This window comes from Maylandia zebra, linkage group LG16, assembly GCF_041146795.1.
Source record: "Maylandia zebra isolate NMK-2024a linkage group LG16, Mzebra_GT3a, whole genome shotgun sequence".
Taxonomy (NCBI): Eukaryota; Metazoa; Chordata; class Actinopteri; order Cichliformes; family Cichlidae; genus Maylandia; species Maylandia zebra.
In genome coordinates this window covers 5,645,480-5,658,473 of record NC_135182.1, presented here as the reverse complement: position 1 = coordinate 5,658,473, position 12,994 = coordinate 5,645,480, and the positions used below count along the sequence as shown (strand labels likewise).

Here is a 12,994-nt window from a genome sequence, read left to right as displayed (position 1 = left end):
AATGTGTGGTAGTGGGCACATCTGCTATATTGAGATAATCCATCCCACCTCACAGGTGTGCCACACCAGGATGCTGATCTGACATCATGAGTAGTGCACAGGTGTACCTCAGACTGCCCACAACAAAAGGCCACCCTGGAATGTGCAGTTTTTTGCGCTATTGGGGGTCTGGGGACCCAGAACCGGTCAGTATCTGGTGTGACCACCATTTGCCTCATGCAGTGCAACACATCGTCGCATGGAGTCTATCAGATTGTCAATTGTGGCCTGTGGAATGTTGGTCCACTCCACTTCAATGGCTGTGCGAGGTTGTTGGATATTCGTGGGAACTGGTACACGCTGTCGTATACGCCGGTCAAGCACATCCCGAACATGCTCAATGGGTGACATGTCCAGTGAGTATGCTGGCCATGCAAGAACTGGGACATTCTCAGCTGCCATCTGCCCTGAACAATGTGAACCATGATTCATCCGTGAAGCGCACACCTCTCCAACGTGCCAGACGCCATCGAATGTGAGCATTTGCCCACACAAGTCTGTTACGGCGACGAGCTGGAGTCAGGTCAAGACCCCGATGAGGACGACGGGCATGCAGTTGAGCGTCCCTGAGACGGTTTCTGACAGTTTGTGCAGAAATTGTTTGGTTGTGCAAACCAATTGTTCCAGCAGCTGTCTGGGTGGCTGGTCTCAGACGATCTTGGAGGTGAACCTGCTGGATGTGGAGGTCCTGGGCTGGTGTGGTTACACGAGGTCTGCGGTTGTGAGGCCGGTTGTATGTGCTGCCATATTCTCTGAAACGCCTGTGGAGACGGCTTATGGTTGAGAAATGAACATTCAATGCACGGGCGACAGATCTGGTTGACATTCCTGCTGTCAGCATGCCAATTGCACGCTCCCTCATTGCTTGTGGCATCTGTGGCATTTTGCTGTGAGACAAAACTGCACATTCCAGGGTGGCCTTTTGTTGTGGGCAGTCTGAGGTACACCTGTGCACTACTCATGATGTCAGATCAGCATCCTGGTGTGGCACACCTGTGAGGTGGGATGGATTATCTCAATATAGCAGATGTGCCCACTACCACACATTTGGACTGATTTGTGACCACTGTTTGGGAGGGATGGTTATATTGTGTATCTGGAATGAATTTTAGGTCTCTACGTCCATCCCATGGGGAATGGGAGCAAAAACAAAAGTGTTGCGTTTATATTTTTGTTGAGTGTATTTATTTAAAAAGTACTTCCTTCTAAAACAGTTTATTTAGTTAAACTCAAAGCCAATATTTCGTATTCTTTTTCTTAGTGTGACACTGAGATAAGGATGAATAAAAACGAGGGAATTGTTAGTTGTTCAAAGAGCGATAAAACAAACACGGATGCGGCTGCAAATCCGTTATTGGAAAAAGCTGTGAAACTTCCCAGAAACTGTGTTGGAGCTTGGATCAGCGCAGTGTTTTCAGATTATTACATTTACAATGCAGTTTGATTTTTCGTCAATCTGTGAAAATCGTCAGCCAGATTTTCAAAACAAAAATGTAAACGTTCCCTAGGATCCACTCTCTCAAACCTCAAAGCTCTTTGTGGCGTTTTTCAACATATTGGATTTTATCCAAACTTAAAAAAAAATATTCCTACAATTTCTTCTCCAGTTTCAAAGAATTTTACAGACAGTCATCACAAGACTATTTTCACTAATGACGAAATGGCAATCACAGTTTTCTCAACATGCAATAGTGTTAAAAATGCCGTTTTCTGCTCTTTCCCTTGACGTCTCGAATGACTTGTAAATCATGAGTCACTGTTAAGTTCAAAATAATCCGATGGTTGTGGAAATGTAATGATGACTTCTAAGATTTACAAAAATGTTTGATTTTCAAAGCATCATTAAAACAAAAATCAACAAATGTTTGTTTTTTAAAAATTCCTATATTCGACGTTGTTGTAAAATCCAACTTCGTATCTGTTTCACTCTCGTCTGTTTCCTTCTCTTTTTGTCTATGACCAGTGAGATCCAGTTACACGTCTGGGCATGATGAAAGGGAACGAATGACTACGCCCACGAGACTTGGAACCAGACACGACAGGGTTGAACTACAGTGGCGCTTCCCAGTCGTGACTGACCTGAGACGCAAGTTGAGAGCAGTGCAGGGACTGAAAGCTAAAGGAAGAAATTAACATGAGCCAGTGTTTGATAGTGACCAACTGAGTGTTTATATTATGCTTGCTCTTTAAACTAACCAGAAGTTGGTTGGTGAATGAACCCAAACTAATATTCTAAATGATCTGTAACCAAATTAAAGGCACTTCAAATCCTAAGTGTGTGTATAAATGTACCCAATAATCTCTTTAGCCCCTTTGTTTGATTTACCTGCTGCAGTTAGGTAGATTAGACGCATGATATGGTCTTGCTATTTGAAATGTTCAGCCTTTTTTAACATAGCATCCATGCACAGCTGCCAGATGGCAACCTTTTTCTTTTATTTTCCATTCTTATTTTCACAAATATGGAGCTCCTTTATGACACTCATGTACACTGACAAACATGTTACATGGTTTAAGCAAAGATTTAAGATTGGGGAGGAATTTTATATTTAAGTAAAATCAGTGTAGCAGAAATGTGAAGTAAATTGACAAAAAAAAAACCACGCTATAATACTAGACCCAGTGTCTTTGTGGTGTATGTTTCTTGAGGAGGAATGGAAAAGAGTAAAAACTGAAAATAATCTTTTTATTTGCAAAATAGTCACACTTTAAAACAAAATTCAAATAGAAAACAGAGTATTTACAATTTCCCAGAATCATAAGTAAAAAAAAAAAATCATTGATTAAAAATGTTAGCGCATACATTTTAACCTAGATTTTTATGCAGCCTCATTTCATGATGTTGTTTTTACAAATAATATACATAAATTTAAAAAATCATCATGAATGTATACTTTTCTGGTTGTTCCTCTTTACAGTTTTTACATGTTAATTTATATATTTTTTCTACATATTTACAAGTTTAATCATACATATGTACATTTCCTGATATGCCTATCGCCCAGTGTCAGCTGGGATGTTGAGGATTGTGGTAATAAAATAACTGTACGACCATTCAAGCTATTTTCATCTGCATTATTTTTCAGGCCCCTTCTGTTACTGATTGTCAGCAGTTCACATACAAACTGTGGACAATTCAGACACTGCACTGATCTGTCCATGACCAGCTGTCATCTTTAGCCAATACTTTCCACATTTCTTACACTTTTTTTTATACTCATTGCAATGTGTTACTTGAAAAGTTCCACAGAAGGTAAAGGTGACATCTCTGCTGAGAGAACATTTGGAGTTGCCTGTGCTGTAAACTTGACTCAGGGTCTTGGTGTCACTGCTTCTGATAACAGTGCCCACGATCTACCTGTGAGTGAGTAAATGCAACTGCCACATTTACATTAGAAACCAGGTACTCTCTGGTTCAATATCTGACAAACACAGATCGCCATCAGAATTACAGAAAGGCGATTGTTTCAGGATACACTACCCTCTTGCCCCGGACAGGCATGTGATACCTCAGTTCCTTCCAAAACCTAGAGGAAGGGGAGAGGGATGTTGACAGCTGTGAGTCTGTTCCAGTTTTTTCTGCATCAGCTCCACTCATGCACGTCTTCCACCTTTCCCTCGTCCTCTGGTTCTTCCACCAACACACGGCACCCTGCTTCTTCCTCAGATGACGCACTGACTCTGGAAATAGAGCCAGTTGAGCAGGCGTGATCTCCTCCAGCTCAACCAGAACCACCTGCAAAGCAGAGCTTAGATTAGACTCGGTGGAATGATTTAATACACATTAGGCAAAAGGGTATCTTTCTGTTTAAAGTTGTAGTTAGAATCAGATACAGGAAATAAACTCTGGGCTCTGAACTTCACATTAATCAGTAATTCTGCATTCACTTCTTACATTTATCATTATTATTTAATATTTTTTGATTTTGGGATAGAAGTACAGTCAGTACTTATGAAATGCCCATCAGTCCTCCTGTTACACTCATGTTTAACATCACAAAATTTAGCACAGAAATAAATTTCTCAGCTGCCTCTTTAGCTGATCAGTTAGCTTGATATAGGTGAGAATGGAAATCCATACTAAAAAAATCTGATCAAGATCGGAGCCATATGAATTTGATTTGGGCATCTGCATCTAGCTCACACATCACAAAATATTATGATGTTGTAATATTTTTCCCTTATACTTATCTATCTATCTGTATGAAATACAGACTTATACAAAATTCATGTTTTTACATGAATAATTATGTGTTGTTGTCATTTTAGCCCATTCCTTGTGGTTTTAGGGAACACAAAGACCTCATAATGTCTGTCATACACTACGGGTCAAAAGTTTTAGAACACCCCAGTTTTTCCAAGTATTTATTGCAATTCATTACATTGAGATCCAATGAATAGCTTGAACTGGTGCAAGGGAAGGGCTGAACTGTCAGAGGCTTAAAAAAAAGGTAAGGTTAACAAAAACTGAAATATAATGTGCATATCAGAATTATACAAAAATCGTGTCGCCTTTTTCAGGGGACACAATATATTTTAACAATTTAAAGCTGTTTTGCAGCAATTGAGATTAATCAAGCTTGATCAAGCTGAAGCTAGTGCAACTGATCAAGCTAGTGCAACTAATTCCTACAGGTGTTCCAGTTTTTCTGGATTACTTACAACCCCCTCTGTCTGCATAAAAGCAATGTTGGAACACACTGTGGTACCAAACCCTCGTGAGCATCTGTGAACAGTATTGTACTGCAGTTAGTGGTGTGTTGCTACAAAAATGGCGAGAAAAAAAGGCAATTAACAATGGAAGAGAGACAGACCAGCATAACACTTAAAAATGTAGGTCTTTCCTACTGAGAAATTACAAAGAAAGGTTTCAGTGAATAAAGTTTCCTTCACCATCAAAACGCACTCAGAAACTGGGGCAAATGCTGACAGGAAGAGGTCTGGCAGATGAAACGCCGCAAATGAATCAGAGGACAAGTTTCTGAGAGCTAACATCTTGTGTGATAGGTGGCTCACAGGACAACAGCTTCAAGCACAGCTCAATAGTGGCCATAGTAAGTAATTTCAATTGAAGAGTTTGAGCTTCAGGGTTGACTGGATGAGTTGCAGCAAGAAAGCCTTTGCTATGACGTCAGAATAAGACAAAGAGGCTTGCCTGGGCCATGAAACACCACCATTGGACTACTGAAGACTGGAAGAAGGCATTATGGACTGGTGAATCAAAATTTGAAATCTTCACGAACATCGAATTGGCGAAAGGATGATTCCAAAGTGTGTGGTATCAACTGTGAAACATGGAGGGGCAAGTGTGAAGGTCTGGGGCTGTTTTGCCAAATTCATGGTCGGTGACTTGTACAGAGTGAGAGGCCCTCTTAACCAAAATGATTACCACACCATTGTGGAGTGCTATGCAATACCCTCTGGTATGCACGTAGTAGGGCAGGGGTTTATCCTACAGGAAGATAATGACCCAAAACACAAGTCCAAGCTATGCCAGAACTGCCTTGGGGAAAAAGAACGAAATGATAAGTTTGAAAACATGGAGCAGACAGCACAGTCTCCAGACTTAAACCCCATTGAGCTGGTTTGGGATGAACTGGACACAAGAGTGAAAGCAAAGCAACCTACAAGTGAACTGAACTGCAACAGATATGGGAAGAACTTTGTGAAGAATATTTGATTTTTATTGTAGAAAGAACGCCACGGGTGTGTTCAGCTATCATCTACCAAAGGTGGCAACTTTGATGAGTCAAAAGTTTTGGTCTATAAATTGATTCCATGCTTTTTTTTTTTTTTATTGCTTATTTTTTACTATGCTTTTATTTCAGAGTGCATGAAACATTAAACAGCATCATTTTCAATAAAAAACTGGAAAAGTTGGTGTGTTCAAAAACTTTTTACCGGTAGTGTACATAAGAATGGACCTAATATGTACCTGTGTGCCAATTTTTGCTCAGCTCCTGATCGTGTAGGAGTTCATGTTTAATAGCGAGATATGCAATTGCCTCTGTTTGACATTAGTCTGATGTCTGGCAGTTTTTTCAGAGACGTGCCTCTGAAGAGTGTCTATTTCCTCACCTTGAGGGAGCCCTCGATCAGCACTCGGTGCATTGCTGCCACACACTCCAGCTGCTGCCTTGTGTCTTTACAGACTTTATCACCAACATCAGAGCTTGTAATGCTAAAGCTGTCACTGGCATTTCTTTGACTTTCATCATCGCATTCACCGCTCTTAGAAATGTTGTTATTATTACTGCTGGTGCTGCTTGTATGTCTTTTGGTGGTAAAAGAGGAAGCAGTGTAGAGAAGGAGGACACGGCGGCTGGCTTGTATGTTTTCTTCAACAGAGTCCACCATAGCTGCAGGAGGGAACAAATAATGAAAACACACGGTTAGAAAATAGGAGCTAAATAAGGGAACTTAAACTTAGCTATATGCAGCTCTAACAGTTATATTTAGAAGTTTATTCCTTTTTAAACTGAAAAGAAGTAAATGCAACCATCGCAGCAGACAGCCAAATTGCCTTTCTTCACAAGCTAATGCAATGCTACTTTTTAACTGCATGAACAAAAAATAAATAATTTGGCTTTGCCACATATTTTCTACTTAGGAAGTCACATCAACAGGCAAAATATTTGAAAATGAAACAAGCTGATGTGTACAACACTGGGGAATTCGTCTGTGTTTGTGCATTTCTAGCTAGCAGTTATTGTTGACCGCCCTGAAAAGGCAAGACAAGATCACCACAAAACAACTTATATAAATCCTTTCTCATATATACTGTATCTAATGCAGTTTCGTAAAGGAAGAAAGTGAAGACAAAAAGAGGCTAGCTTTTACCACCTACAGCCCATGGTATTTACTTAAAAATACACCATGACCAGCTAAATGAAATGCAAACAGAAGCTTTTTGGATAGTCTTTCAAGATTTTAAGCTTGCTACGTGTAAAACAGCCTAATAATATTTAAGATCTTGAAGTGATCTGCCAATAATGGGTGGGATAAAAAAAATCACAAATTAATTTAAAGAAAAGCATGAAATTGTTGTTATTATTATTTTTTATAATACTAAATGCCAGTCCTTCTTCAAACAGTGCAAGTTAGGCTCTGTGGTTTAAAAAATGGCTCTGGGCCACATGTCTCCGTACTGTTTGCTGTGGGTAAATTACCTTGCCCAGGCAGGCAGTCACGGCCTGCTATGAAGAGTTTGTAGTCACAGGCCCTTTCCAACACATGAGGCAGTGTTTGAAGGGCAAATGTTTCCACATCCTTGCTGAATCCGAGGTCACAGGGCTGTGGGTATGCCACATAGGCATCGTAAAGCTTCCCATCCAAGTCTAACACAAGAAAAGGAAAAGTTTATGACATGCATAGTTTCGACTAAAACCCTCAAAATTTGATCTTTCAATTAAATATTTAGAGCTGTCATCTATAAACTCAGTTATTCTAATTATTGCTGTGTTCATGCTTTGCAACAAGAAGTTAGATTTATATTGTCAGACAGTGTGCTACCAAGCAGGCAGGGACAGGTACATTGCATGTAATTTATTGCAAAATGACCCCAAGACACCAAGCCATCGGGAAACCGGCAGATATGCCTGGAGTTCACCGAGCATGTGCAGCTATCCTGCATTGTTTCTTAGACTGGAAGCAAATTGGAGACATTATGTCAAACATGTGTAAAAACATTTAAATTCACTGAATAAATTCAGCATGAAACAATTTGTTCAAGCAACAGTGTAACAAATAAATAAATAAAGTTACCAATATGCTAATTGATGATGACAGCAAACAGTAGCTACGTTAAAGCTAATGTTCAACGTAGCTACTGCAATTGCACTTTCTTTTTGAGGTGTTACCACATCAAACTACGTGCTACTTCTGTGTTTCGCTATCTGCATATACGATTTCACATATGTCAAACTGTGTGGGTAACGCTGTTTTCCTTCTTGTTCGGGTTTTCAAACAGTACTTTTCTTACTGATTCAGCCGTGGATGCTTTCTGAAGTCTTAAGAATCATCGACTTTTAGCAAAAGCAGTCCAGTGTTTGCTATCCCTTTCTTTCATAATCAGCAAATGACATTTGATGAGAAGCAGAGTAAGCAGTCCTGTGGTTAGCTTGTTTCCTTTGTTTGTTCTCGCTGCTGACACATGCAGAGTTTATGACTCTGTAGGTTGTCGTGAATATGTGGGTACTGTGTGTGAAGTAAAGGTGCAAGCTGAAAACATTGCTTGGGGTATTTCCATTGTTAAGTACTGTACTGTTAGATGACATTATTGTTGCTATTGTTTTCTGTTTATAATACGTAAATCAATTGCACATTAATAACTACAAAGCTGCTGAGAACTTACCTTTATTTTTGTAAAAGACTGGAAATGCTCTCCTGAACCACAGCACTATTTCAATCTTAAAAAGGTAGTATAGGGTGACGGTGATGATAAACAGAACCATCATACCACCAAGCACAGATCCGATAGCTATGGCACTTGGATCTGTGGAGATGAACAGCAAACATACCAGACATAAAATTTTAGATTATATATTTGCTGCTGATGCACTGGCTCCAAATTCATTATGGCTTCAAATGTCTAAAAAATTACTTTTCAGTCAAATTAACATTTATATGAGATTTAACTGGTATAAAAACAGCATAACATAGCAGTGTAAAAATGTAACTGTTTTTCAGCTACTTCCTCTTGTAATGTTCATATTTTCACCAGCATCTTTGAAAGCATGAAATTTTGCCTCTGGTTTAATTATGTATATTGAGTAGATTGAGCAGGCTGAACAGCTCCCTCTGCTGGTCATAGTTCTAATAATGCCTCCGAGAACTACAATTCATGCATGTTTGTAACAATTTCTAATCTTCTAGAAATAATACTTTAGATATAGACTCCTTTGTTATTTTGTTTGTTTGTCTGAATATTAGATGCTATGCTAAATGCCATAGCATTTAGCATAGCTAAAGAAGACAACAGAGTGTAAATAAAGTCATAGTAAGACTTTATTTACCTTGAACATGGCTCTGTTATCATGATACTAAATGTTTCTTACATGAGCCTCGTTTGCTCTTTGAGGCCTCGCCAAATCCTGGGTTTTTACTGTTATACAGGTGATTTCTTAGTGAGGTACATTACCATGATGACTTATTAAAATATGTAAAATTGTGAAAATACTTATCAAAGCTTGTTATTTGATTGACCTCAAAAGATTTTCAGATTTTCATTTTGCTGTGCGTTTGACTAAAGCGGTGCAGGTTTCATACTAAGTTATTAACAGGTCCAAGTCATAACAATTACTGTATATGAACAGTTCATTCAGCTATTTATTCAGCTGTGGGACCCTAACAGCAATTTGACTGCATTGCTATTATGAACTGTGTTCATTAAGTAGAAAGTTTGCTAATGTGTTTGGTTTAGCTGGTGGTTTAACACCTATCAAGAGGCAAAACATTTACATTGAAGGCAACATTTTCTGTATTGTAATTAACTAATTCTTATTCATGTATAAGATAATCACTTAAATGAAAAGATTACTTGATTAAGTAATTGTGAGTGGTATTCTCAAATGTAAAGCTTTGATTGCTCAAGGTTAGAGACAAACTAAAATATCATGTTTAGGGGAGACTCTGTTTTTACCTTCTGGTTGCAGACTGAAATATCTTTCAGGAAAGCCCCTGTCACTGTACGCACGGCAGGTGTAGTTGACGTAGAAGTCCTCCTCCCTTAGCTCAGAAAATATCAGCCAGGTCTCTAACCATGCACCTTTACTGGAGCCATTTTGGGGCAGCAAACTGTCGAGGACAATCAGATGAAACAGTTAAAAGGTGATGTGACAAAATGCCTGTTAAGGCAGGAGTCTCAAAAGACATCAACTCTGAACATTGGTTCACTGATAAAGCAGATCAATTAAATAGATTTAGAGTAAAAAGGTACTGACCGCTGTTCTAACATGTGTACACGGTGAGAGGTGTTAGTCTCAAAGAATCCATCTTTGTCCAACCAATAAATATCAACGATAGGCTTCCCAACACCCAGCACAAACACCAGGCACCTTTTACTGAAGTTGTACCCTGAAAACATGCGCAAAACAGTGACTCAGTATAAACATGAAACTGTATATTTAGCATTTACTCTCCCTGCAGAAGTCTGTGACTTTCAACCCAATATGTTGGCCTAAATGAAGCCTGAGATACATAAATATGAAATCAACAGAACACCACATTTCTCAGAAGATCTTAGAGGACTTACCGCTCTGTGCTTTGATTACATCATTGGAGGGTTCATGCACTTGTGGAACCAAAGAGTAATCCCCTGAAACAGAGAACATCAAATACTGTGTAGCTTACAGTAGAGGTTGAATAATCACAAAGATATAATGGAAATTGAATCATATTTCTCTTTCACAGTTTTACAGTAAGCAAACCTAAGAAACCATTATTACTAACACAACTGATGTTTCTTTTTCTGTTATTATTTTTATTGTTAAAATGAAGCGATTATGCTTTTTTCACCGGATTTTTGTCAACGTACAGTAGTGTCAAGATAGTCTTTGAGGCCTTTGGGCTGGGATGTGTTGGGCAACCGTGATTCTGTCCTTTCAACTGCGCTCAGTATAGAAGTCACGATACCTCAGCTCGCTTGCAAGTGTTTGGGAGCTGTTCTGTTCTGTTTTGTTTGTGTTTGAGGGCGTTACTGTATATGCCTGACTAACTGAAGTGGATATCACGGTCAGTTAGCAGTCAAACATAAACCTTGCTTGAATAACAGAACAAAGACACAGCTGCCCTTCTTAGCTGTGTGGGGGCTCCTGACGAGGTCTTTATCTTGTGTAGCCCAAGGCAAACACAGTTTTTGTTTTGTATTTCCCCGTCTTGTGCCACATGCTTGTTCAAGATATAACATAACAATTTTCACTAAGTGAATCTGTGAATCATAATTTGAGGTATCTAGGTGCTAACCTATAAGCTACATGAGGCTTAGCGGGGGATAATTATGACACAGTCAAACCCAAGTAAATGAAAACCAAGTTGAGTGCTCGGAAATACCAGCTTTATGACTGAAGAGCATTGTGCACATCTATACAGTTACTTATTGTATCATCACTGTTATTTTATAATTCATCTTTACATATGGACAAAAAAAAAAAAATCACTCTGTTGTCTTCTTCCTCTTTTTTCAGCTGCTCCCTTCATGGGGCGCCACAGCAGATCATCTGCCTCTATCTCGCCCTATCCCTATTGCCCCTTTCTATCACACCCACCCTCCACATGCCCTCCTTCACTACATCCATGAATCTTCTCTGTGTTCTACCTCTTTTCCTCCTGCCTGGATGCTCATCCTCAGCATTATATGTCTAACATAGCCCCTTTCCCTCCTCTGCATGCGTCCAAACCATCCCAGCCTTTCCTCTTTACATTTATCTCCAAACTGTTAACATTAGCCGCCTCTCTGATATGTTCAATGCTAATCTTAATCATTTTTGTCACACCCAGTATAAACCTATATAGATCTTCAAATCCCCCAGCTCGGCCTCCTGTCTCTTTATCATTGCCACCATCTCCAAACCGCCATTATCATTATCTTCCCTCCAGTCAATACTTCCATTGCTCTAGGTTGTCTTCCACCTGCTCCCTGCTCTCACTACAGGTCTGCAAACATCATAATTCACATCATCATAATCCTGTCTGACCTCATCTTCAGCCTGTCCATCACTATCGCAAACAGCATGGTCAATCCCTGGTCCCACCCCCACCTTAAACACCTTCTATCACTTCGAATGCGCCCCGCACCACTGTCTCGTTGTCCTCATACATGGCCTCCCTCACATACTTCTTCACCATTCCTGACTACGTCATTCAGAGCCAAAGTTCCTCTCCTAGCATACAAAAGTATGTCATCTGGACCAACTGCCCTTCCACACTTCATCCACTTCATAGCCCCCTCACTTCATTTCAGTGTTTCTCTTAATCTACAATCTCACCTTTGACCTCTGCGCTAATAGTCTCTGACACAGATCCTTTGATGCCACCCAGGGTGAATGTCAGAGTACAGGTATAGGTGCCTTTGTGTTGAAGGTCCACACTGGTAATTTTCAGTCTGGTGCCCCAGTACTCATAGCTGCCTGTTCCGTCCTCTATGGGGTCACAACCCTAGAGGGAGAAACGCATAAGTCTTTTTTCAAATTAACAATGCATGAAGAAAAATGTTAACTATTTAAATTGGAGAACCGTTTACAGCCACTGGGATAGTTTTGATGCTCCTAATCTGTTCAGATAGACATTTAAAGAGTTCCATGATTTTTAATATTATTAAACTGTTTGTTTCCCTTCCACAAAATTAAAGGGCACGCACACAAACACACCGAGACTGGGATCTGCTGTCAGTCAAATTGCAATTTTTAAACACTCGTATCTCCCCAGAGTTTCAATACATTCCTGGTATTGATAGAAGTTGGAATAGTGGTAGTAAATAGTTGAGGCTGCAGCTACTGTGCAGTCTCTCCATTAAAACCATTAGGTTTCATGCAGCACTCAACAACAATTCTGGAGAACTCACTCTGTACCACTTGATGGAGGAAGAGATGTTGTAGCTGTTCAGCTTATTCATTTCGTTCTTCAGAGGGCAGCTCAGATTGTCAGTGACTCCTTTTGTAAGTGGCTGATAAGCTTTCCTCGGCCTTCCACATTCTCCTGTAGGTCTTTCATCCACCATCAGTCGGCTGGCCTGCCTGTAGCAGTGGGAAGGAGTCCTGTTGGGAAATTAAGCAGAAATATTATAAATGAATAGATAATTGGGCACACTCGCCCTGGCAGTGATGGTCATTGTTTGACCTTCTCCACAGTCAAAAATCAAACAATATTAATATTAAATTTGTTGGAATTGTAAGGGAGCTTGATCTTAGATTTTGAAAATCTAAATCTAATTCTGTGTTGGGGATAGATAATATTGCAG

The 12,994-nt window shown here is 39.7% G+C and overlaps 1 protein-coding gene and 1 long non-coding RNA gene across 7 annotated transcripts in view; one reads left to right on the top strand and one right to left on the bottom strand.

Annotated features, from left to right (window-relative positions):
* LOC143412877 (uncharacterized) overlaps positions 1-3,098 on the top strand; it is a 29,529-nt gene extending 26,431 nt beyond the window's left edge. For all 3 annotated transcript variants that reach the window (XR_013093393.1, XR_013093394.1, XR_013093395.1), the window contains exon 5: positions 2,003-3,098. This is a non-coding gene — a long non-coding RNA (uncharacterized LOC143412877). The remainder of the gene's footprint in view (positions 1-2,002) is intronic.
* LOC101470398 (interleukin-1 receptor-like 2) overlaps positions 2,712-12,994 on the bottom strand; it is a 27,438-nt gene continuing 17,155 nt past the window's right edge. For all 4 annotated transcript variants that reach the window (XM_076874642.1, XM_076874638.1, XM_076874641.1 and 1 more), the window contains exons 4-12: positions 12,599-12,791; positions 12,024-12,192; positions 10,292-10,354; positions 9,981-10,113; positions 9,680-9,834; positions 8,393-8,533; positions 7,209-7,376; positions 6,118-6,398; positions 2,712-3,775 (exon numbers count right to left, since the gene is read on the bottom strand). In XM_076874642.1, coding sequence (XP_076730757.1) covers positions 3,488-3,775; positions 6,118-6,398; positions 7,209-7,376; positions 8,393-8,533; positions 9,680-9,834; positions 9,981-10,113; positions 10,292-10,354; positions 12,024-12,192; positions 12,599-12,791 — 1,591 coding nt within the window. In that variant the 3' untranslated portion in view covers positions 2,712-3,487. The remainder of the gene's footprint in view (positions 3,776-6,117; positions 6,399-7,208; positions 7,377-8,392; positions 8,534-9,679; positions 9,835-9,980; positions 10,114-10,291; positions 10,355-12,023; positions 12,193-12,598; positions 12,792-12,994) is intronic.